This window comes from Diospyros lotus, chromosome 14 (genome assembly GCF_014633365.1).
Source record: "Diospyros lotus cultivar Yz01 chromosome 14, ASM1463336v1, whole genome shotgun sequence".
NCBI classification, from domain to species: Eukaryota; Viridiplantae; Streptophyta; class Magnoliopsida; order Ericales; family Ebenaceae; genus Diospyros; species Diospyros lotus.
This window is the reverse complement of record NC_068351.1, coordinates 32,669,356-32,695,834: the sequence shown is the minus strand read 5'-3', so window position 1 is coordinate 32,695,834 and position 26,479 is coordinate 32,669,356. Positions and strand designations below refer to the sequence as shown.

The window sequence follows — 26,479 nt, the reverse complement described above, 5'->3', positions numbered from 1 at the left end:
ACTTTATCTTGACCATTCTATATCTTGGTTCGGAAAACATTCCAACCTTAACCCCTCGAGGGAGCTCAAGTGGTCGACCGCATGGGATCCGGGTGCTGGGTATGCCAAGGTTGTGTGTTCGAATCTTGGGCAATGCAACAGGTATTGCTTTACTACACGAGGGGCTACAAGCACGGGTCTTTGACTCGATCTTACTCGGCCCAGCCTAATTGTCTGGTTTGGGTCGGTGCCCATAGGTTATAGGGGAGACGGTGACGGTCTTGGCTGAAGGCTTATGTACTGGGCCTTCCTCTGATTCCTTCGTTACCCAAAAAAAAAAAAAAAATTCCAACCTTATCTTACTCATTTTAACAAACGCTACCTAATAGAATTGTGGCAAGAGATGGACTTGTTTTATGAGATTACATGGAAGTGTTCTGTGGATGGAAGGAAATATGACAAGATGGTGGAGAAAGAGAGTCTTTGACTTCTTACATGGTCAAAACTCAGACCTAGATGAAGTAAGAGGCAGGCTACTCGGGACAAAACCTTTTCAATCTATAAGAGAGGTCTTTGCAGAGGTAAGACAAGAAGAAAGTAGGAAGAAGGTGATGTTATCTGATTCAAGGCACTCCAACAGTGAGGTCTACACTCCAACCTCAGCCTTGAATGTTTCCCGAGAAAGAATACCTACCACAGCTAAAAGAGAGTCTCAAAAGGAGAAGCAATGGTGTGATCACTACAATAGACCTTATCACACTAGAGAAACTTGTTGGAAGATTCATAGAAAGCCAGCAAATTGGAAGACAAGGAATCAAAGGAAGGGAGGACAATCCGTAGGACAATCTACCCACATGGTGGAGGCTGAAAAGGGAAATCCAACAAACTTCACCTTAACAATAGATCAATTGAAGGCTTTACAACAGCTGTTAAGCCAAACCAAGGTGATTAAGTCCAAAAATCCAGACAACTTTAATCCGGTGGTATCCATAGTAAAGTAAGGTAATGCTAAATACTCTATCTCCAAAAAAATTTCTACAAGCTGTTGGATCATAGACACTGGAGCATAAGATCACATGACAGGTTCCCTTAATATGTTATCCAATTATGAACCTTTTGATCGAGACATTACTATATTTATGGCTGACGGAACAACATCCTTTGCAAAAGGAAAAGGAACAGCTTGTATAGCAGGATTAACTCTAAAATCAGTACTACATGTACTTGATTTAAAGTGTAATCTGCTATTAGTTAGAAAATTAACTAAGGAAAAGGATTGTTTGGTGACATTCTTCCAATCTTATTGTGTTTTTTAGGACCTATCCTCAAGGAAGATGATTGGCAGTGCTGAGGAGAGAGGAGGACTCTATCAAACTCCAAGACTTGATCATTCTATAGCATTTAGGTTACCTATTCAATCTTCTTTATCTATTGTTTCAGAATAAAAAATTATGCTATGGCATTAGCGTTTAGGACATCTTAGTTTTGAGTATCTTAGAATTTTGTATCCTTCTCTTTTAAGCAATAAAATCCAAGATTTCCATTGTGAATATTGTATTCTTGCAAAGCAAACTAAAAGTCCTCATTTTAACTGTATCTATATACCTTCAAAACCCTTTCATTTGGTCCATAGTGACATTTGGGGACTAGCTAGAATCCCAAATCTCACTAATACTCGATGGTTCATCACTTTCATAGATGACCATATAAGGATTAGTTGGATTTTCCTAATGAAAGAAAAATCTGAAGCCTATCTTGTGTTCAAAAGGTTTCATCAAATGGTGCAAAATGTCTTTCAAACATCAATTCATGTATTAAGGACTAATAATGTCAGAGAATATTTTTCAAATGAGTTCAATTAGTACTTAATGGAGCATGGTATCATTCACCAAAGCTCGTGTCCTTATAGCCCCCAACAAAATGAGATAGCTAATAGAAAGAATCGCCATCTCCTTGAGACAACCAGGGCCCTAATGTTCACTCATTCAGTTCCAAATTCTTATTGGGGAGAAGTTATACTTACATCTGCTTATCTCATCAACTGGCTTCCCTCAAAAGTTCTAAAGTTTAAGACTCCCTTAAATGTCTTTCTTGAATCTTTCCCTCATCATACTCGACTCTTAAACTCTCTTACTCCTAAGGTGTTTGGATGTACTGCTTTTGTACACAAGAATCAACCCATTCAATCCAAACTGGATCCTAAGAAACTCAAGTGCATCTTTGTGGGCTACTCCTACTCAGCAAGGATATAAATGCTACAACCCAATTACCCAAAAATTTATAGTTTCTTATGATGTCTCTTTTATCGAGAATCAACCATTCTTTTAGAAACATTCTTAGCAAGGAAACATCACTGAAACAGAACACCATTGGGACCCAATGATGCCCACTCCAGATTGTTCCACTGCCTCACCTATACCCATTCCTAATTTTGAACCATCTCAACCTATACCTTAATGTTGTTAAGCACCTATTTCTCCTAACCAAAACCATCAAGGGGGAGAGAATAAGGAAAACCAAATTTAGGAGGATGATCAAGTTCAAAGTAAACCACCATTAATGGTTTATTCAAGAAGGCCTTATGATCCTCAGCTAACCATATTATCTGAACCAAGGATAAGTTCGAAAGAGGTAACTATAAGAGATGTTGAGACTCCTAATAGGGAGGAAGACAAAGGAAGGAATAAAGAGTATGATCTTGATATTTCAATTGCTCTAAGGAAAGGGGTAAGATCTTGCACTAAACACCCCATTTCAAATTTTCTAGGATACTCAAAATTATCCCCTCAGTTAAGATTTTTCACAATCAGTATTGATGATGTGATTCTTCCTAGAGATATCTATCATGCACTATAAAAGGAAAAGTGGAAGGTAACAGTCATGGAAAAGATGAACGCCCAAGAGAAAAATGATAATTGGGAGTTAGTGAGACTACCAGATGGGAAGAATACAGTAGGCAGTAAATGGGTGTTCACCGTGAAGTACAAATTAGATGGAAGTATTGACAGGTACAAGACAAGACTTGTAGTTCAAGGTTTTACTCAAACTCAAGGCCTTAACTATGAGGAAACATTTGCACCAATGGCTAAGCTTAACTCTATTTGGGTATTACTATCCTTGGCAGTAAACTTAGACTGGAGACTACATCAATTAGACATAATGAATGCCTTCTTAAATGGTGAGTTGGAAGAAAAGATTTACATGCGGATACCACCTGGATTTGAAAGAGATGACATAAAAGGAAAGGTATGCAAACTGAAAAAGTCTTTATATGGCCTTAAGCAATCTCCTAGGGTATGATTTAAGAGGTTTAGTGATATTCTAGACCGGCTTGGATACAAACAAGGGCAGGCCAATCACACTCTTTTACAAAGATGGAAGCTGATGGAAGGACTATTCTAATAGTCTATGTAAATGACATAATCATTATTGGAGATAACACCCAAGAGATTGAGAAATTGAAGAATCAACTAAGGGAGGCATTTGAAGTAAAAGAACTAGGAGAACTGAGATACTTCTTAGGCTTGGAAGTTGTTAGAAGCAAGGAGTGTATATTCATATCACAAAGGAAGTACACTCTAGACTTGCTAAAAGAAACAATCAAGCTCGGGCGTAAGCCTGCAAGCACTCCTCTAGAGCCTAATTGAAAGAATATAGAAGAAATTAATGAAGATAGTCAAGTTGACAGAGGAAGGTTTCAGCGCCTAGTAGGGAAATTAATCTATCTACACAAGGCCAGATATTGCCTGTGAGTATAATTAGTTAATTTATGCATTTTGAAGTTGCCTACCATATCCTCAAGTATCTCAAAGGAACACCCGAGAAGGGGCTAATGTTCAAGAAGAGCAAAGAATGAGGAATCAGGAGTTATGTAAATGCAGATTGGGTTGGATAAATTAAGGATAGCAAATCCACATCAGGGTATTGCACCAAGCTATGGGGAAATTTGGCCACATGGAGAAGCAAGAAACAACAAGTTGTTGCTCGTAGCAGTGCAGAGGTTGAATATAGAGCCATTGCATAATGCATTTGTAAGATTATTTGGATAGAAAGATTGATGGAAGACTTTTCTTCGCTCGTGTCCTCTCTTAAACTACTTTATAGTGACAACAAGTCAGCTATAAGCATAGTAAACAATCCGGTACAGTATGATTGAATGAAACATGTTAAGATTGATAGACATTTTGTCAAGAGTGAGATAGAAAGAGGAGACATAAGCCTACTTATGTTCCTACTGAAGATCAAGAAACGGATATCTTGACTAAGGCTATGCAAAAACAGAGATTTGAAGCTCTTAGAGGCTAACTGAGAATGATGGATATATATTCTTCAGCTTGAGGGGGAGTGTTGGAAGAAGAAAGAGATAAGAAAGAGGCCGGACGGATAAGGATTAAGAATGATTAAGAGATCACATCAAATTAAACTAACAGATAAAGAAGAGTAAGGATAAAAGCAATCTTGGAATCAGCTAAGGATATCCAAGATATACTAATCCAAATCTGTAAATTAGATTAGTTAAATATTGTTGTTATCTATTCCTATAAAATAGGAGAGTTTGTAGAAGATTTTTTAGGAATTTTCTGTATATATATATATATATCTTCCTAAATCAATGAAGTTTGCATGGCGGAAGAATTAACCATTCCCTTAACTAATTCTTTCACAATAGCACCAAAGTAAAGACTCTTGGCAGATCCTAGTGTAATTCACGGCATCTTCCCACAAGTATTAACAAACCTTTTTGCTTGATGATATATGCTGTTAGTAACATGTATATAAGTAATTCAGACTTTTTTTTTTTCTTCCAAAACAGCCCTCCACAAGGTTTCTAAAGGGACTTTTCATAGGCATTTTTTCGAATCTATAAATCTTCTTTTTATTTCTAGATCTTTTCGTTAGGCACCTCAATAAATATACAGCTTCAATCCCTTGGGGTAGCTCAAGTGGTCAACTGCATGGGATTCGGGTGCTGGGTATGCCAAGGTTGTGTGTTCAAATCCTTGGCAATGCAGTAAGTATCGCTTTACTACACGAGGGGCCACAAGCATGGGTCTTTGACTGGGTCTTACCCGACCTGGCCTAATTGCCCAATTTGGGCCAATGCATGTAGGTTATAGGGGAGAAGGAGACGGTTTCTGTCGAAGGCTTATGTATTGGGGCTTCCTCCAATTCCTACGTTACAAAAAATAAATAAATAAATATATAGCTTCCATTGTTAACCTACTAGGCATATAATCAAATTGATTTCCAAAGACCTTCGATTCTCTACTTAATCTTTGCTCAACTTTCTCAAATTTCACAATATGACTTCTTATATTTGATCTCTCTATAACTTTTACAACTTTGAACATTTCCTTATTCTTGTAAATGGGTATTAGAAGGCCTTTTATCTACTTGTCAAGCATCCTCTTTGATTTAAGGATCATGTCAAATATAATTTTGTTATCCAAAAACTGCCTCTTCTTCCCATGCATTTCAAAGCTTCTATCAATATGTTATTTTACCTAACTATTTTACCATTCTTCATCTTTTTCATAACTTGTTTTATTTCATTCAAACAAATAAGTCTATAGAACACTAATTTCTATCTTCTTTATCAATATGCCCAAACATAAGATTTGTTATTGCAAAATTCATTGAAAACTTCGAGAAATACTCTTTCCTTTAATCCTTGATTGTGCCCCTCATTTACAAATACCCTTTGATTTTTGTTGTTTATGCACTTCATGTAATTCAAAACCCTTGTTTTTCTTTATTGCTTTGGCCATGAACAGCAATTGCATTTAGAATCAATTCATTATTTTTTCCTTTGTGGTGCATTTATAATAACACAACCAACCTTTGCAAATGATCCATCATGAAGTTATGCGAAAAATGAGAGGGCACAATAATATAAACGCCTCAATTATGCACCTTGCAAACACAATTTTGTTATTAGGCTTATCTAATACTAAATACAAATAGATTAAATTCAAAATGGCACATATTAAATTCAAAATGGCACATTTGAACAACCTAATATTGTTGCCAAATCAAGGATTCAGCAACTAAAGATGGAGATAGTGAAGACTGAAATATGAAGAAAGAATGATATTGAATGCACATAAGCAAGACTACTTACCTTCAAAGGACGTAGTACACCTGACACATATGGAGAATGCCTAACAGGAAGAGGCTTATTAGTCATCCTATAGGTTGCAGTTATTCCCTTCAATTGTCTCAAATCCTGAAACATATTTCGAATAGATGATAAATCACAACTTTGGAGGAGAACAAAATCAAATTGCAAAACCTACATAGCACCCCCGCAATATGATAAAGATCCAGTAATTTATGTATGCCCCTCAAAGGTATCACTGTGCAAGCAACCAAATAAAACCTTTGGTAAAGTATCCAGCATACCTCAACAGGCTTCTCAACTATTGTTTCTATTATTTGTTTCATCACTTGGGGTACAAGATCCTTCAGAGATTGTCCACCCTGTAAGATGCTTTGCTTTATGAGATCTAGTACTTCAGCAGAGCATGAACTAAGTTGCTGGGTAACATGTTCAAGGAAGTCACTGCCAATCTCTGCTACCAGGCAATTGATATCATGAATTATCTGCAAGACAATCACAGTGAACATCGAGTTAAGCATGATTATCTATGAGCATGGCATTTTAGTGGTTTGACTCTCATAATAGAGTATGTAATACATTTAGATACAACAGCAAATAGCCCAAGCTTTGTCAATATACCAAGAAAAAGAAGGGGACTAATATATCCATAATCCATGAGAGTGTCAATAAAATTGATGCACTTAAATCTGCACTTGGAAATTTAAGAATTGAAATGGTAGAAAGTAAAAGTGATGCAAGGAAGAGACAAGGATTTATCCAACCTATTTTTCATGATTGTTATTATAACCCTTGATCTATAAAGCACATACACTTCTTAGGAGTTTCCATACATGTCCTTGGTGTGTCAGACACTCCGACATGTATTGGACACACCCAGGTGGGTAGGACATGCATGTCCCTTATGAGGACACTTGTAGAACGTGCATGTACCCTAGGTGAACAATTCAAAGACTAAAAGGTAAGGGTTTTCTTTTTTACTCTTTAGTTTTATGATGACTTGGTAATTGCATGATTCTTTTGTTTTTCCATGTTTTGATTGCATGACTATTTAGTTGTCATACCCTTCACGCTTTTATTCTCTAGCTCTTTAAACATCTACTAGATTGCAAGGGATGAAAACGACTAGACTATGAGTTGATTGCTAATTAGATTAGAGTTATTCATTTGGAATTTTGGCTTTCATATTGTGAGTTTGGAATATAGTTTTGAATCTTTTGATACTTTATTACGCTTTAAAAATATTAAATTTTTTTTATTAATTAACATATCTCAACCCTTTTGTGTCCTATTTTGAAAAATATCGTATCCCTGAGTCCCATGTCCTCATGTTTGTTTTTCATAGCCCTGGATTAATTATAATTTATTAAACTCAACCCAAGGCAAGCTTTTGCTGGATGAATAAACTATCAATGATACGATTTGCTGAGATCAGTAGATGTATTCATGTTAACACTCACAGAAATCTAGGTGATAAGGTTAACAACATCAATAGACAGCAGTTGTGGTCTGAGGTCTAGCAGCTTGCAAATGGAAGTCAGCAACTTCATCAGTGAATAAGAGATGCCAACAAGCAAACACATGCAGAGGCAGATGCAAATGAACAGATATAAGATGATTCACTGTTGATTACAGAAATTAGGCTTCCAACCAGTTTTTGTGTTTTTTTTAAAGGGACATTCTTAAAACCTAGAAGAATAAATTTAAATATAACTTATGTGGAAGCATGTAGCATTTGAGTAGCAACCTTTTACTTATGTTTGATGATTGATAACTGTAATGTTTATTTGTGCTGCTGTTGTGTTAGTATAAGTGGTTGTTTTGTTAGTTAGGCTGTTAAGGCATGCAAGCTGTATATAAGTGCAGCTAAGCGCTCTATCTCATGTATCCTTAGTTACATTCTTATTTCCAGAAAGTTGTGCGAATTTCTCTCTCTCTCTTGCGCTCTTCTTTTCTTGTGCCCTAGCCCCTAGGGTTTCATTACATGGTATCAGAGCCACAGTTCTATCTCAATGGCCTCCAATCCAGGTCTTAGCTCTTCCTCTTCTCCACCACCTTGTTCCTCTTCTTCCTTGTCATCTGCTTCGCAATCAGATTTTGCGGCGGTGGCTAAGGCTTTTAGTTCCATTCCAATTAAGCTGGATTCCAGCAATTACATTTTCTGCGTAGATTCTTGCAACGATTTGAGCATTTGATTTGCTGTCATTCCTTAACAAATCACCACCTCCGGTGAAGTATTTGACAGATCCAGAGGTAGGCGAGGCTGCATCTCCTTTGGTCAATCTTGATTACTTGAATTGGATCAGATTTGACAAGTTGCTGCTCGGATGGTTGTTTTCTACCATTGATAAAGAGGTATTAGCATAGGTGATTCACTGTGAATCATCTGCAAAGGTATGGTCTTCTTCAGAAAACCTCTATTCTTGACAAACTACAGCTAAGTCTTTTCAATTAAAGCAACAATTGAAGTCTATTAAGAAAGATTCACTTTCTATTAATGATTACATCTTAAAAATCAAGATGATAGGGCATGCTTTTGCAGCCATTAGAGAACCTTTGAATGATAAGGATCTTTTGTTTGCTATTCTAAATGGTTTGGATCATGAATATGAGACTGTTGTTAGTCTCATAACTTATCAAATGGATGATATTGATTTAGAGAAAGTGCAATATCTATTGTTGATGCATGAGCAGAGGTTAGCAACCAAAAATTTTCCACAATCCTTTGCTAATTTTGATTCTGTTATGTCTTCATCTATGAACGTTAATGTGGCGTCATATTTGTTGAGGAATGGTAGTGGATCTGTGAATAATAGAGGTGGTTATGCTCCAAGGGGCAGTGGTTATGTGAATAGAGGCGGCAGAGCTCGGGGTAGAACATCTGGTAGGAGAATTTATTGTCATTTATGTGGGAAACCAGCGCACTTTATAGATAAATGTCATATAGGTTTGATAGAAATTTCCAACGAACACCTAGCCAAGGGTTTGGAAGATATAATAATGTTGTTCATTTAGATTCAAGAGCATATATGGCCTCCCTTAGTGATTCTAAGGGAGCCTACATGAGTGAAATAGGATTAGTACAAGGGGCTCAATATGGTAACTTTTCTCAACCTTCAGAAAACCTGTCTCAATCCTCTTTGCTAGACCCCTCATGGTTTGTTGATTCTGGAGCAACAAATCACATCACTTCTAATCTCAACAACCTATCTTTGCATGCTCCATACAACGGTGTTGGCAAAGTGGCCGTTGGGAATGGTAAGAAACTTCCTATCTCTAATGTAGGTCTCGGTCAATTGTACACACAAACCAAACCTACATCCATTATTTCACTGCCTAATGTTCTTCATGTTCTTAGTATGAAGAAAAACCTAATTAGTGTTTCACAGCTTCCTTGTGATCATAATGTTGTGGCTGAATTTCACTCTAATTCTTGTTTGATCAAGGACAACGGTTCTGGCCTAGTGCAACTTCAAGGACATATTAGGATGGGTTTTATCGGTTGGTTCCAGCATTTGATCATGCTGCTCACAGCAACTTGGCCCAATCCATCAAGCCTAATTTGTTTGCTAGTCATGATATGTCTTTGAATAAATGTAACAAACAGGACTCAGTTTGTCATAAGTTGTCACATAGTGTCAATGTAGCTCAAAATACTAGTGTGTGTCAACAATGACATGCAAGATTAGGGCATCCATCTTTCAATGTATTGCAATCTGTTTTGAATAAAATTCATGTTCCTTGTTCTCGTTCAACCCTTCCATTTTGTGATTCATGTAAACTTAGAAAACTGCATCAACTTCCATTTGCTGATTGTGAAATCAAGTCAAATAAACCACTGGAATTGGTATATTCAGACCTATGGGGTCCTTCTCCTGTCATATCTACTAAAGGGTACATATATTATATTCTCTGTGGATGCATACACTAGATATACTTGGTTATATCCTTTGAAACTTAAATCTGATGCCTTGTCCACCTTTGCGATTTTTCACAAATTTGCTGAGCTTCAATATCAAAGCAAACTTAAACCCTTACAAACTGATAATGGGGGGGAATTTAAAACCTTTTTACCCTATCTTAATAGCAATGGCATACAACCTCGATTTACTTGCCCCTATACTCACCAACAAAATGGTGTTGTTGAAAGGAAACATAGACATATAGCTGAGAAGGGTCTCACACTATTAACTCATGCTCACATGCCTCTAAAGTTCTGGGTAGAAGCCTTTCAAACTGTAGTTCATACAATCAACCTGCTACCAGCTTCTCCCATCAAGTTTAATACACCATTTGATTTACTTTATCACAAACCACCCAATTATTTCTTGCTACAACCTTTTGGTTGTGCTTGTTTTCCTTACCTTAGACCCTATAACAAGCAAAAATTTTATTTCCATTCCACCAAATGTGTGTTTTTTGGATATAGTCATACTCAAGTTGGCTACAAGTGTTTGTATCCATCGGGAAAGGTTTATGTTCTAGACACGTGCAGTTCAACCCTAATGACTTTCCATTTCCTACTTTGTTTTCATCCACTTCTACATCTCAGTCAGTTCCTACTAGGTTTTCTACTATGTTCTTTCAATCTCGTCCTTCATTCTCTTCTGTCTCTCCTTCTCCTCGAGCAGCACAACCCCCAACTCCTGTCTTGTCTACCTCTGTTCCTACTGATTCTCATGTTTCATCTACTGATTCTTTGTCTCCTGATCATGAGATACAATCTTCTCATTCTCAGCCACCTGCAACTAAAACTTATTTACCTAGAACCAAAGTTGCTCCAACTCCCACCATTCGTCCTATGCTCACTAGATCAAAGTCTAAACAACTTGTGGCCTCTTCACCTCATGCCTTAGTGAGTACTCTTGAACCTAATTTAGTTCATGAGGCTCTTTTAGACTCACGATGGGTTAAGGCTATGGAGGAGGAATTTTCAGCTTTGTAGCACAATCATACTCGAGATCTTGTTCCATTTTCTAAGGATATGAACCTTATTGATTGCAAATGAGTGTTTCAGGTCAAGTACAATTCTGATAGGTCAATTCTTAAACACAAGACCCGGTTGGTAGCCAAGAGATTTCTTCAAATTCCAGGGGTTAACTATGCAGAAACCTTCAGCCCTATTGTTAAGGCACCAACTATTAGGGTGTTGTTTTCCTTAGCTATCACCTTTGGATGGAATATCCAATAGGTGGATGTAAATAATGTCTTCCTCAATGGTGACTTGATTGAAGCAGTCTTTATGTCACAACCTAAGGGTTTTGTGAGCTCTCAATTTCCCTCACATGTGTGCAGATTGAGAAAGTCCCTCTATGGTCTTAAGCAAGCTCCTCGAGCTTGGTATATAAAGCTAAGGGTTGCATTACAGAGTTGGGGTTTTTCTAGAGCTCCTTTTGATGCCTCTTTGTTCATTAAACAGACTTCTGGATATGTGCTATTTGTTTTGGTGTATGTTGATAACATCCTTATTATGGGTTCAGATTCTATAACACTTAAATTGTGCATTCAGGACATGAACACTTTCTTTAATCTTAAAACTCTAGGATCAGTCAATTACTTCCTAAGGTTTGGGGCGTATAGAGATGATAGCAATATTTACTTGACCCAATCTAAGTACATTTTGGATTTGCTAAAGAAGGTTGCAATGCAGGATTGTAAACCTTGTGTCACACCCATTACCTCGGGTATTTCTTTAACTGATGAGGGTGATTCATTTTCCAATCCATCATGGTAAAGGACCATCATTGGTTCTCTACAATATTTGGCGTATACACAACCAGATATTGCCTTTTCGATTAACAAGTTAAGCCAATTTTTGTTCACACCTAAGCTGCAGCACTGGTTAGCCCGTAAACAGTTGCTTAGATACCTTAAGGGGACTATTGGCTTAGGTCTATTGTTCTCTCCATCTCCTAATGATTTGTCTCTAGCTGTGTAATCAAATGCTAACCATGCAGGCTGTAAGGTTACAAGGAGGTCCACCAGTTGCGTGTTTCTCGGCAAAAATTTGATTGTATGGGGGTTAAGGAAGTAGTCTGTGGTAGCTAGGTCAATTGGGGAAGCTGAATACCAGGTAATTGCACAGGGTGTTACAGAGCTCTTGTGGCTGAAATCTTTGTTTTCAAAGTTGGGATATCTATGTATTACTACACTAATTGTGTGGAGTGATAATTTGGTTGCAAAGAGTATTGCTGAAAACCTTGTTTTCCATTCTCGTACCAAGCACATCGAGATTGATGTGCATTTTGTTCGAGAGTAGGTGGAGAATGGTGAAATAGAAATTAGATATGTTCCTACTTCTCATCAAGTGGTTGATATTCTTACTAAAGGATTCTAAGGAATCGGTTTCTATTTTTGTGTGAAAAGTTTAGGCTTAAATTGTCGCTAGTGCATATCAGCTCTAATGATTCTACAAGCATTCCAAAGATCAAAAACTCTTCTTCTGCTATGGAGTCTGTTTTGAGGGGGAATGTGGAAGCATGTAGCATTTGAGTAGCAGCCTTTTACTTATGTTTGATGGTTGATAACAGTAATATTTATTTGTGCTGCTGTCGCAAGTTTCTTTCTCTTCATTTCTCTCTTGCACTCTTCTTTTCTCGTGCCCTAGGGTTTCATTACAACTTACAAATCCCTAGAAGAATAGACCAGAAAAGGCTTGCGGAAACATCAAATGCAACAACCAGTAACCTAAGCTAATTGGCAAATCTCAAATCAAGGTGATAGCCAAGTTATGACTAGAAGAATAAATAGAACATGCAGGTCTCGCTTAAAAGAGTGACTAAAAATTTAAAGCTCAACTGACAAATCCAGAAGATTCTATCATCTCTCAAAGAGAGATAAAAGCCCCGGCATCCATACGGTTTGAGCATATAAAAATAGATAGTCATATCCATCACAGCCCTCATATATTTGCATTTGTATCCCACATTAACAGGCTTAAGTGAGAAGATGATCTGCTAGATTTGACAAATGTTTATCAAATTCACATACTGAAAACAAATCAGCAGTTCCTTCTGATGCATGCTTTCCCTGGAAAATCCATGGATCCTCTTAACCAATATAAATGTAAGATGATCTAGCAGAACTTGGTTTTTTGATGATATTTCTTTTGTTAAAAAAGATTAGATGTTGGCCATAAAGTATTTCTTTGATTTTACGGTCACATGAACAAAGACACTTTTATCCAATATAGCCAACAACTTCATATGCATGATCTTAGCAATCTCATAATTTCAAAAACAATATATATATATATATACACACACACCATTAAGATTAAGGTTTTTTTTTTTGCCTGGGGAGGGGGGTTATGATGTTTCTTAGGGGGCGTTTGTTAATCAAGATATGGGATGGAAAAGTCAAGATATGGGATGCATTCCGAACATCTATCATTTCCAACATGTTTGTTAAACTTATCTGACCATTCTTAAAAAAATCATTAATGACCTCTTATCTTGATTTTTCGAGATATGCATATTTCTCGTTTCCTTCAAGATAAACATATCTTGATCCCTACATATAAGAAAAAAATGACGTATGTCTCCTTTAATGCATTCCAAAGAATTTAACAAACAGTTTGATAAAAATCTTAGAATACTTCCCAACTTTATCTTGACCATTCCATATCTTGGTCCGAAAACCATTCCAGACTTATCTTGATACTCCCTTATCTTGCTCATTTTAACAAACGCTGCCTTAGTGTAGATCCTAAAAAGACTTGCTAAGAAGAAGTACAATCACCAAGAAAACAGTCTCAGCAAGTGCCTATAGAGAGAATGCAGGAAACAGGAAGACGACGGAAAAGTTCATTTCTGAAAGAGGGAAGTCTAGAACAGTCAGTTCAAGAAATAATACGTACATAGACAAAATCATCCGCCCTGGCAGAAATAGCCCATTCAGATCCAGTATTCTCTCCTACATTACCAGCTTTGCGAGCAGTCAGCCCAGCTAATAACCAATTGGAGTACCTATAAACATAATCCAGTTACATATTTTGACATGTCAGCAAATTAGTCCAGCACTTAAAATGCAACAATAAACTTCACAAGATGTGCTGACCTAGAAAGAAGTTGTAGTGACAAGCGAAGGAACTTGTCTGAGCACGAAAGGATAAGAACATCTTCTCTCCAGCAGGATCTCAAGCAATCCAAAAGTGTAACACTTTGTTTTAAAGTTAAATCTTGAGAATTTCCACTGTATGAATCTGACAATGTAATTGGGACAAGACTAGCACCTGCAAGTGCAGAATCTAAAGCCCCTGCTATTTCCTGGAATCTGAAGCAACCTAAATACATCAGTCACTACTGTCTTTCCTTTTCCCTCCCTCCTTTTCTTTTGCAGAGGGGATGGGCACAGTTGAAGACTAAATTGTAACACACACAATTTGATAAAAGCAACCCTCAGAATCAGCATAAGTACCTCAGCAAGAAATAGACCCCAACATTCCACTGCTTCATGAATTCAACATAGGCAGCTTCAGCACGGAATTTTGCAACAGCATATCTAGAGTGGCAATAGCCTTGCATGACAATTGGATGTTACAAACAGGAATTAACCACAAATATGAACATATCAAGGTGATTGTTAGAACTCACAAATCCAAAGGATACGCCAGGCTTGCAAATACCTTATAAATTCAAACCCAAAGTAAAATGGAGAAACAGAAAAGAAAAGAACATAAACGAGAAGATCTACCTTCTAAATGAGCCAAGAATTGAAGACTTGATTTGTAATTTCTCAGAAATTCTGTAGGTCTTCCAGGAGAAAAGGCCCCTGGCTTTCCCTTCTGAATTGCAGAGAGAACCTCTTTAAGTATTGAATTGGCCAAGAAGCTAAAAACATGTAAACCTGAATTTTCTGCACAGTGCATCAAACATTATTACCAATTTAAAAATTGTTGGAACAGTGAAGTGTGATCTAGTCTATAGTCATTTATCCAAATGAATGAATATTGATGAAAGAAAATGATAAGTGAAAACATAATAGAAACAAGAAAGGGACACATGGACAGAGAAATATGCAGCAAGGAGTAATAGTTGCAAATCCATCAATAAAAGGGCACAAGAAGGAAATTTTAGAAACCATAAAGACACAATGCTTTAATTACAAAAGGTCTATGGCAGTGAAGGTGCAACAAAGTTTCTTATCTGATACATGAATCAATGATACAGAAAACCAAAGTATTCAAAATGAAAAATAGTGAATGCTTTGTTACTAAAAAGCAGTGTTAAGAGGACAGGTATCAGTACGTGCCTTGGGGCAAAATGTCGTGTACCTAATAACTAAGGGGAATACATTCTCGGGTAGGAGGAATGAATAGATGAAAGGTCATTCTTCTAGGAGGAAGTTAGATAGTTGCAATATTTTGAAAGCTGTAACTTTGAAAAAAGTGGTAGCCCTTTTGGCACCAAAAGCTAGATACAATCAGTATATAATTACTGATTGCATTCATTGTAAGAAAGAATCAAAGAAATTAATCATAAACTTATGATTTCCCTCTCAATCTCCTTCTCTATCTCTATCTTGGATTTCCCTCCTATCTCTCTGTCTTCCCTCTCCCTCTTGAATTTTTTCATTTCCCTCTAATTTCTTAACTGGATTCTCACCAATTCAATGAGAAGTTCCTATCAGATTCAAGGATCTGACATTTTGGTATCAGAGCAAGTCCTAGGCCGACAATCTTGCAAGAATCTTCCCTTCCAATGGCAGAAGGCACCAGAATGAAGCAAATGAAGTTGCAAACTGCAGAATCGGATGGGATCCATGGAATCAAGGGTGGAAAAGAAGGTTGAGGGACGATATTGGAAGCCAGATGAGGGAACAAAATAACCAAATGCAGGAGCAAATGCAATAGTTCATGCTAATGTTTGCAAGACAAAACCAAGTAAGTCTCTCTCCTGAATTCCCTCTTAGGGAGAGATCGGAACCAATATTACTTGGAAGTGGGGTCTACTGCGACTTCTGAAACTAAAGAAGATTCAGTTGGTAGGGAAACTTTTAAAGAAAGAAGACAAGGGGTGCAAACTGTCCAATTCTAGCCATATATGCCCCTATCTAAAATGGAAATCCCAATATTTGATAAACAGAAACCTAGGTGGTGGGTGAGAAGGTGCGAGAGAATGTTTAGTGTGTACATTTCGAACAACAAAAGGTCACATTGGCCTCTGCTTACCTTGATGACGTAGGAGACGCCTGGTTTCAAGATTGGATTTGGGTTAGCCATCAATGGATAGAATTTGCAAAAAACCTATGCGATAGATTCGGAGACAGAGGTTTGATGGATTTTGTTGAAAAATTTAACAAGCTGAAACAGGAGAATTGGTGCAGGAGTATCAGTCAAAGTTTGAGAAATTAAAATCACTTATGCTAAACCTTGACCCACATCTAATTGAAGGATACTTCGTCCCAAACTTTATCAGTGGCTTAAGCAAAGAACTGAGGGTCAAGGTTAAAATGTTGAGGCCAAGAACTGTAAAGGAAGCAGCAAAAAATACTAGGTTATAGGAAATGACGATCGAGGCTTTAATAAAGAAACAACGACTGCAAGCAAAAGTGACAAGTTCAGAGGCCTTCCAGCAAGGAAACAAGGGATATGGCAAGGAGGCAATCAAATTCAACCTAGGGTTGATAGCAACATCCACTAATAATCCAGCTCAAGCACAAGGAGGAAGGACTGTGGAACAAAGAAGGCAAGCAAGGCTATGTTTCCATTGTGGAGACAAATACATTCCTGGGCATCAATGCAGAAAGCAACTACTTTGGCTAGAAGGAGAAGAAGAAGAAGTAGTAAAAGAGGAAGAGGAGTTGATGGCTAACCCTGCACCCGAATAACAACACATGGGAATACTTGTCGGACTTGCTCTAACAATTTTCTCAAGCGACCCAGCTTCTCTACATTTCTTGAGGACAAGAAAAAAAAAAAATTCGAGGAGGGGGGGGGGGGGGGAGGAATTGTCATGTACCTAATAACTAAGGGGAAAACATTCTCAGATAGAAGGAATGGGTAGATGAAAGGTCATTCTTCTAGAAGGAAGTTAGATAGTTGCAATATTTTTAAACCTTTAACTTTTAAGAAAGTGGCGGCCCTTTTGGCGCCAAAAGCTAGCTACAATCAGTATATAATTACTGATTGCATTCAGTGTAAGAAAGACAGCAACAACAACAACAACAACATATCCAGCCTTCATCCCACTATGTGGGGTCGGCTACATAAATTCTAGACTTCCATGTATTTCTATCTTTTGTCATATCTTCATTGAGATCCATACACTTCATATCAAACTTTAATGTCTCCCTCAAAATCTTCTTAGGTCTGCCTCTACCTCCTTTTTTGATTAATTGTTCCATTTCATCAACTCTCCTCACAGGAGCGTCTCTTGGTCTCCTTCTCACATGACCAAACCATTTTAGTCTAGTCTCTCTCATCTTCTCCTCTATTGGCACTACTCCTATCTTATTACGAATAACTTCATTTCTAATTTTATCTTTTCTTGTATGGCCGCACATCCATCTTAACATCCTCATCTCCGCTACATTCGTCTTTTGCTCATGTTGGTATTTGACTGCCCAACATTCTGAGCCGTACAACAAAACTGGTCTTATAGCTGTCCTATAGAATTTTTTTTTCAATTTTAATGGGATTTTATCATCACATAACACCCCCGCAAGCATTTTTCCATTTTAGCCAACCTGCCTTAATTCTATGTGCGACATCCTCGTGAATTTCTCCATCTTTTTGAATCACTGATCCCAAATATCGAAAATGGTCTTTTCTTTGTAAGATTTGGTCTTCCAATTTTATTATAACATCCTCCACTCTTGCATTCTTACTAAATTTACATTCCATATATTCTGTTTTCTTTCTGCTTAATTTAAATCCCTTAGATTCTAAATTGTTTCTCCATAACTCAAGCTTAGTGTTCACTCCTTCTTTTGTTTCATCCACCAACACTATGTCGTCTGCAAATAGCATACACCATGGCACATCTGTCTGAATATCTTTAGTGAGTTCATCCATTACTAAAGCAAATAAGTATGGACTTAGTACAGAACCTTGATGCAATCCTATTGTAATTTTAAACGGTTCAGTATCCCCTCATTATGTTCTGACCCTTGTCTCTGCACCATGATACATGTCCTTAAGGGCTTGTATATAGGCTATTCGGACTCCTTTCTTCTCTAAAACCCTCCATAATACTTCTCTAGGGACCCTATCATAAGCCTTTTCTAGATCTATAAACACCATATGTAGGTCCTTCTGATGATCCCGATACCTTTCCATTAGGCGCCTCAGTAGGTATATAGCTTCCATTGTTGACCTACCGGGCATGAAACCAAACTGATTTTCTGATACCTCTGTTTCTTTTCTAAGTCTCTGCTCTATTACTCTCTCCCAGAGTTTCATGGTATGGCTCATTAACTTAATTCCTCTGTAATTTTCACAGTTTTGAACATCTCCTTTGTTCTTATATATAGGGACCAAAGTACTCTTCCTCCACTCATCTGGCATCTTTTTTTATTTAAGAATCGCGTTAAATAATTTCGTTAGCCAGGAGATACCCTCTTCTCCCATGCATTTCCATGCTTCTATTGGTATATTATCCGGTCCCACCGCCTTATGATTTTTCATCTTTTTTAATGCTTGCCTTATTTCATTTGGACTTATGCGTCGATAAAATGTATAACTCACGTTCCCTTCGGAGTTACTAAGATGTCCCAACCTAACTCTTGTGTCGCCATCATCATTGAATAATTTTGTGAAATACTCCTTCCATCTCTCCTTAATCACTCCCTCATTCACTAATACATTTTGATTTTCATCTTTTATGCATTTCACTTGATTTAAATCCCTTGTTTTTCTTTCTCTTGCTTTAGCTAATTTATATATATATACCTTTCTCCATCTTTTGTATCAAGTCGTTTATATAGATTCTCGTATGCTTTTGACCTTGCTTCACTAACGGCTTTTTTTGCTGCCTTTTTTGATTCTTTATAATTTTTTTGATTTTCTTCATTGTTGCACTGATATACAGCCTTATAGCAATTTTTCTTATTTTTAATTTTCAATTGCACTTCTTCATTCCACCACCAAGACTCCTTAAGGTTAGGGGCTCTACCATTTGTCTCTCCAAGCACTACCTTTGCTGTGTTTCTCAGGGCATTAGCCATTTCTCTCCACATTTGGTTTGTCTGTCCTTCTCCAATCTCTCTGTCTTCCCTCTCCCTGTGGAATTCTTCTCACTTCCCTCTAATTTCTTAATCGGATTCTCACCAATTCAGTGAGAACTTCCTGTCAAATTCAAGGATCTGACACAAAACAAATAGTATTGGCTAACCAACAGACTCATACCTCTGCTGAAAGACATAATCAAAGAGAATGCATGTTAACAATGACTAGTTTGTACACCCCCACCACCCCTCAAAAACAATACATCGAACCTTGATCCCACTAGGTGGGTTGCTACATCAATTTTAGTTTGCCAATCATTTTTATTTTTGGTCATATCTTCTATGAAGCCCTTATAACTCATATCATACTTAAGAGCTCCCTCACCCAAAAACATTATAAATAAATAAATAAAAGTGGGTTTAAATAATGTTCAAATCAAATGCAACAAATTGAAGGCTTAGCAATTTAAGGTAGTGTGCTATACCAGTAGAGGAAATTTCCAGTAAAAATTTGCAATCTCTCTCTATATATTGCTCAATTTGTTTATAGTCCTCCTCAAGTTCATCTCCAGGTGCTCCACTAACCATGCCTGACAAACTCTGTGGAATAACTTTGTGAATGAGTGGTGCGACAACACTTGAGCCAAAAATTTCTTCCGCACTCTGGGTGTTATCAATTGCTGCATATGCCCGCAAGCAGTTATATATTGTATTGGCATCCCTGTGTTCAAGTCCAGCTACAAAACAATGCCGCAGACTAGCATCCAATAACAGGCTAGCATTTTGTATCCTCTTTTCCATGTTTTCAATGAATGGGAGGTCCTGTACTGCCACAATTTAGGAGCAAAAAGATGCAAGTTATTAACACAGCCATTTAGGAGACACTGATTCTTCACATCAGGCCACATCAACTCCATGAAAGTGCAAAGAAATAATTATCCATGGAAGTGAAAAGCTGGATTGAGCATAAAAAGAGTAAAAGAAAATAGTTGTTCAAGCCAAGTAGGGGCATAGATGAACCACAGTTAAACCACAATCTGTTCACAAATTGGGCACTGGCATGTGAAATTACTTCTTCAACTAGGCAATCTGATTGCAGAGTAGTACCTCATCATTAAGAATTTGTGGCACATAACAGTTCAATATTTTCTCTTCTTTCCCCTCCAAAAAAGGCATTTGTTTACAAAGAAAAATTTTCCTGTGAGATTAGTCTAGATTAAACCAAAGTGAAATTGTACAAATGGTTGGCATGGAGAAGTGAACAGACAGCAGTTCAAAACACATTGTCCCTTCTGACCAATACAGTAATTTCTAGTCAATAACATCAAGAAAGAGCATTATTTTTGCTTGTCATCATAAAGAACCCATAGTTTTAGCTCAATAAGCTATGGTTCTGGAAACAGGACTGCAAAAATATTTTTTTCATTCTGCAATGCATGTTATCAGTAGTGGTCACTGATTCAGTTTATAGATCTCGTAGCGATGCATATTTCTTGGTTCTTTTCTGAACACTGGTTATTATGATTCTCAAATTCTTGAAGAAAATGGAGTTCATTATTATGAGCATCGTACAGTGGGAAATGTGCATTAAAAATTTCAAAGTTTTCAATCTCTTTTAAAAGACCAATAAAGCTACTTTCCTATTTCGGTTTTTATAAAAACTTCAGCAGTGCAGCCAATAGATTAGACAAATTATTATAAAAATTATTCCTCCCCTCTCTTGGTAAATCCACATTATTTCTGCAGAATGAATAACTTCTATCTCTGATAAAGCTCTTATCTCAACTTCTCAGACTATTATAGACAAAAACAAAATGACTCATATTTCAGTAATTTCACTGCAGATTTCCCTGCTAGAGGTCCTACCCTTTAGTAGGAGTGTCTACCTATCCTCTAGCAGAACTATCTTAATTTTCCAGAAAACTTTATCAATCCTTCTAGTGGAACAAAACAACATTTTGTAAGCCACAAGGCTGAATCAACTTGCCCATTTCCTAACAACTAGTCAAGCGGCTTGACATGATTAACATTTACTTGGAAGAAATTTAAAACATGGAATCTGCAAATGCTCCAAATAGGAGAGGAAATATTAATTCCCACTCAAAACAACATGGTAAGGCTCCAGGGAAACACCAGGAATAGGCTTTGAAATGCTCTTAATTCACACTCTGCTATAAGTTTTCATTGCCAAGATATGTCAATGGCCAATGAGTGACAGAAACAAAAGGTTAAATGAAAAGAGAAAGAGAAACCCGGAAATGCAGCATCAGCAAAGAGAGTTTAAATAGATTATTGCCATAGAAATGATAAAACAAATGAAAGAATTGAGAAAATATGATGCTGCCAGCAATATAAGACAGACACAACAACCATGAGAAAGCTAAAGGAATTAACATGGGATCAGAGCAAAGTGGACCTTTGCATGTGTGATGTAGAATTTCAACCGATTCATTTCACTGGCAATTCTCTCTAAGAGCATGCTTTGAGTCTCCCTGAGATTTGCTTCATTTTCACCCTGGTGTAAGGAGATCCCATTGTTTATCTGATCCTTTCCTACAGAATTTACAACTCCATTGAGCCAATCAGCAGGCACACTAGGCAGCTCATTTATGAGCTTCTCAACCTGCATTCAGTTAATAGATTTAACCAACAGATTCCTTGGCTTGCTCAATTGAAGACTAAAGCTTGCAAATTAACGTCAAGGATATTTGTCATGCTTTAATTATACATTGGGTTGCATACTCCCTGGCTTCATCCAGTGAATTTTACTTCAAAGAAAATCAAATAGAGAGGTGAAACCACTTCCAACCGGGGTTGAAATTATTCTGATAGGTAACATAGTGGTACCTGAAGCCACATCTCTTTGTTGGGAAAATGCAGACTCCCCCCAAGGGCTAAATTGGTTGAATTAAATAAATTACAAAAACCTTGAACTCTGTGTGAGAATGGAATACTTTCATTCATATTTTACACACAACAATACAGCCCTAGTTATAGGGTTAAGGAATTACAACATAGGAAAGATTACAATAGTTAAAATTAGAAAAGATTACCTATACAAAGTTTAAGAAAGTATCCTAAACTGATTTTAGCAATTTCTAAGAAACCAGAGATTAGATCAGCTTCAAATCCTAATCCTTCCTTATCCTTTCCTCTGTGTATCCTACAGGAATCAACACTCTGAATTACATAAATCATATTCCAAATTAGGGACCTTGAAAAAAACCTTCAAGTCAACTTAATCCATGTAATATTTTTTTTTTTTACTTGAATTGAAGTGCTTGTCTCTAGCACCAAAACTAGATACAACAATAATAGTAACCATCACAAGCCTTTAATCCCACTAGGTGGGGACCACCAAAACTAGATTAAGAGATAATAAATATCCCTTGGGCCATGGTGAGGTTAATGCTCAAGGAGGAGGGAACCAAATTGATGTGGAATGAGATAGTTAAAAGAAGACATTTTTATAGGTGGTTTAACCACAACTATGGCCCTTCTTTTGCTGAAATTGTCATACATGTTACTGGTTTCAAATATCAGAACAAGGCATTGTTCAATGATTTGAAGTTCAAAGAGCTTTCCATCAAACATTTTCAATAACAAAACCAGGAAAAAAAAAAGAAGAAAGAGAGAGAAAAATAAAACTTCAAATTTTGAATACACCAGGTTTTAATATAGAAGTCTGTCCTTGATAAGAAAAATATATTAAGGACGAAAAAAACAAAAAGAGAAAAAGACAACAGCAATTTGACTGCTGCGAACTCATAAATTATTGCAAGTTTGTTGATTGATTTGGTTCATAGATGAAATTGAGTGGAGGCCTGAGATCTTTTTTGCCATTGCAATAAGAGAGAATTTACATCTAAAATTCTGTAGAAGATAAATATATAGTTGCTTGTGGCACTTATAGCAACTACACAAAGCAACAGCAAGTCTTTCACTCCCCCACCCAAAAAGACATGTTCTGGAAAGCGATAAATATTTTTTCTAGATAAATACAAAACTAAATAATATGAGTGAAATTGAGAAAATCAGTTAAGCATCTATAATTGAAATAACTCAAGTCACTCAACTTGTTTTAGATTCCAAGTTTTAGTAAATCCTAATTTGATTTGTTTTCCTGCTTCTAATCTCCAAGGAAAAAAGGACAAGAATCACCCAAATGTTGGAGGATGTTGTCTATAATCACATAGGAATCTGTTAACCGAAGTTTCAATAATCGTCAATAGAAAGAAAAAGGAATTTTAAGTATATATACAGATAGTAAATTGTGTATACACATGTTTTAAACAGAAATGGAATATCCAAATTCATAATTCCTATTTATTGCCACATTTTCTCAAGAAGCAAGACACAGGTAAAATTGAAATCTCGAGTGGCTATTTCCAAATTCCAATTACCCTTTGAGATAAGGGAAGAAAACTAAGCTCTCCCCCCGCATTCCTTGAGCATAACGCACGGACTGAAACCAAGTAGACAATTCAATTTTTAAGAGTCTCAATCATTACTATCTGACAGCCAAAACAAGCACCTTCCAAATGTCACACTTCCTCGTAAAAGAACATTAAGTAATGTAACTAAAATGAAATTACTCTACGTAATTTTTTTTTTTTCTTTAAGGATAATCAAACCAAGAATATGGTCTTTCTGCTCATATTTCTATCTATTGTTCTATAATATTCTGAATTAACCAGGAAAACAAAAAAAATCCATTCAATTCCTTCGTCTAAATCTCTTATTTTCCCCTCCTCTTCGTTTTTCCGACAAGAACTAGTAATTCCAAACAGTTTGCATTGGATAGGGTTCGGTTAAAATCCAATTTGCAGGCATACATACCTTGGACACGACATGAAACGTGTCGAGCAACAATTCCAACATCTCTCTTGCGGCCGCCGCCTCCGCGCGCTGCCTCAAGCCGCTCTGCAGCGCAAGGAGCGAGCCTTCCACCGCGGCGCGGAATGCCGCGATCTTCTCGCGGATCTCGGCAAGCGGCGCCCGCATCCGGACCACGGCGGCGTCGACGTCGACGAGCTTGGTGCTGAGGCTGACGAAGTCGGCGTAGTCGCGGTTGATGAGCTCCACAAGCTCATGCTTGAGGGAGTCCAGGTGCGACCGGAGCTCGGATCGGAGGGTGTCGAAGGGCACGAAGGTCCGCAGATCGGCTATGTACGCCTCGGAGTCGAACTCTGGCTGGAGGAAGGACGACTGCTTGAACCACTGCGGGTGCGCGCCGATTGGATCGCCGAAGAAGTCGGCGGTGGAGCGATGCGGCGGATGCGGTGAAGATTGCAGATCCGCCATCGATTTCGATTCAATTTTTGTCTGAATCTGAAGCAATGTGGAATTCGATTGCTTCGATGCAGAATTTGAGAGGAAATGACCCGTGACCACAGCAGAGAGCAGAGAGTTGGGGCGGTAGTGTTTCGAGTTTAGATCCCGGGATTGGAGATGGAGGCGTCGACGGTTATAAATTAACGGTGTTAAATGTTGAGGAAGATAACGGTGTTAAATCGGTGTCAAAACGGCAAAGGAACATAATCATGGGGGTAATCCATAATTAATCATAATTATAATTGAGTTCAGAATTTTGGATTTAGAAACTGTAATCAACTCAATAAATTATTTCGAGATTATTGCTTGATCCATGGGTAAATGGAATTTTTACTCTAAACTTCATAAAAATTATATCAAACTTATAATTCACTAATATATTAAGGGATTTAAATTTTATTTTAGACATAATTACAGATATCACCTATTTAATTTAAGAATAATGTTATTTATCTAAACTGGATATGGATCTTCAGTTTAGGTGACACATTTTCATTGAACAATGAAAATGGAGATGAATAACATTAATCTTAATTTAAATAATTACAATAACTATACACTGGAGATGAATAACATTAATCTTAATTTAAATAATTACAATAACTAAAGTGTATATAAAGAAAAAAAATATAAAGGCAACAAATGAAGGAGATAGAAGTTTAAATATAAGAGTATTTTTTTATTTTAAAAAGTTAATTATCATTAATTAGTGATAAGGTACTCATTGATATAGGCTTTCAATTTCGAACATAATATTTATAATTATGTCAAATCTCAAATATGATTAGTATAATTTATTCTAAAAGATATATAATTTTAAAAAATTTAATTTTATATTAGCCAACTTAAGTCATAATTTATGGATTTGATCTAATAAGATTAGATATTTATAGTTTACAAACATATAAAAAAACATACAAGTGGCACCTAAAGATGATAATGGATTAATAAATGGGTCATATTTAATGATTTGTAATTAAAATAATATGAAATTTATTTGGACATTTATTAACATAAATTTTAATTATTTATTTAAAATTAAAATAATAAAAATATTTATTTAAAATATATATAAAGATAAATTTTAAACATTTACTAAATTAATACACAAATAAAAAAATAAGGAGTTATTCTCTTTGTATTTTAATTTTAAAATTATTTTTAATTTTGTATTTTGAGTGTTTGTTTTGAAATTAATGAAAACTCATTTTTTAATTGTTAGTATTTGAATAGGTTAATTGGTTTGGTGTGCTCTCTTAATAATTAAAAAATATGGTGTTTTGAGGTACATAATTTTAATATTTTGTACATTAAGGACCAAACGTTATATTTTATAATATTGAAAGACCACAACAAACTAGTCAACTTATTCAAATACTATATACTAGTCATTCATGTGATGTAATATTTATAAAAATGAATATGTTCATACACGTGATAATATTCTGCTATAGTAAGAAGTCAAAGCAATAAATTTTAATAATTAAGATACTAAACTTTGATGTTTTATACTTTCATGGATTAAACATAATATTTTGTAATTATTAAATGGCGTTATATATTAAGCCCATAATTTAATTATAAGATCTGAACCCCATGTTTCTCTTTGATCTCTAATCCATCGGCGATGAAACACATGCAGCATCATCAATACATGAACATGCGCAACACTGGATCAAGTCCTCGCACCAGATAAAAACACTCCACACACCTACTTTAGCCTCGTATTCTCCATTTCTAAAAACCCTATAGAAGAAGAACTGAAGAAAAATAATTTAAAAATAATTTTTAAATTAATGTTATGGGTACGCCGTGGGCTACATCCACGACTACCGAAACAATTTAAAAATAATTTTTATTTTATTTTTTGGATTTTGCAAG

The 26,479-nt window shown here is 36.5% G+C and overlaps 1 protein-coding gene across 1 annotated transcript in view; it reads right to left on the bottom strand.

Annotated features, from left to right (window-relative positions):
- The window catches only part of LOC127791042 (conserved oligomeric Golgi complex subunit 2), a 29,918-nt gene extending 5,197 nt beyond the window's left edge, over nt 1–24,721 (bottom strand). Inside the window, exons 1-9 of the mRNA XM_052320772.1 lie at nt 24,104–24,721; nt 21,681–21,887; nt 19,750–20,086; nt 14,792–14,953; nt 14,516–14,615; nt 14,156–14,371; nt 13,956–14,064; nt 6,382–6,582; nt 6,101–6,205 (exon numbers count right to left, since the gene is read on the bottom strand). Coding sequence (XP_052176732.1) covers nt 6,101–6,205; nt 6,382–6,582; nt 13,956–14,064; nt 14,156–14,371; nt 14,516–14,615; nt 14,792–14,953; nt 19,750–20,086; nt 21,681–21,887; nt 24,104–24,568 — 1,902 coding nt within the window. The 5' untranslated portion in view covers nt 24,569–24,721. The remainder of the gene's footprint in view (nt 1–6,100; nt 6,206–6,381; nt 6,583–13,955; nt 14,065–14,155; nt 14,372–14,515; nt 14,616–14,791; nt 14,954–19,749; nt 20,087–21,680; nt 21,888–24,103) is intronic.
- Nucleotides 24,722–26,479: the final 1,758 nt, after the last annotated feature.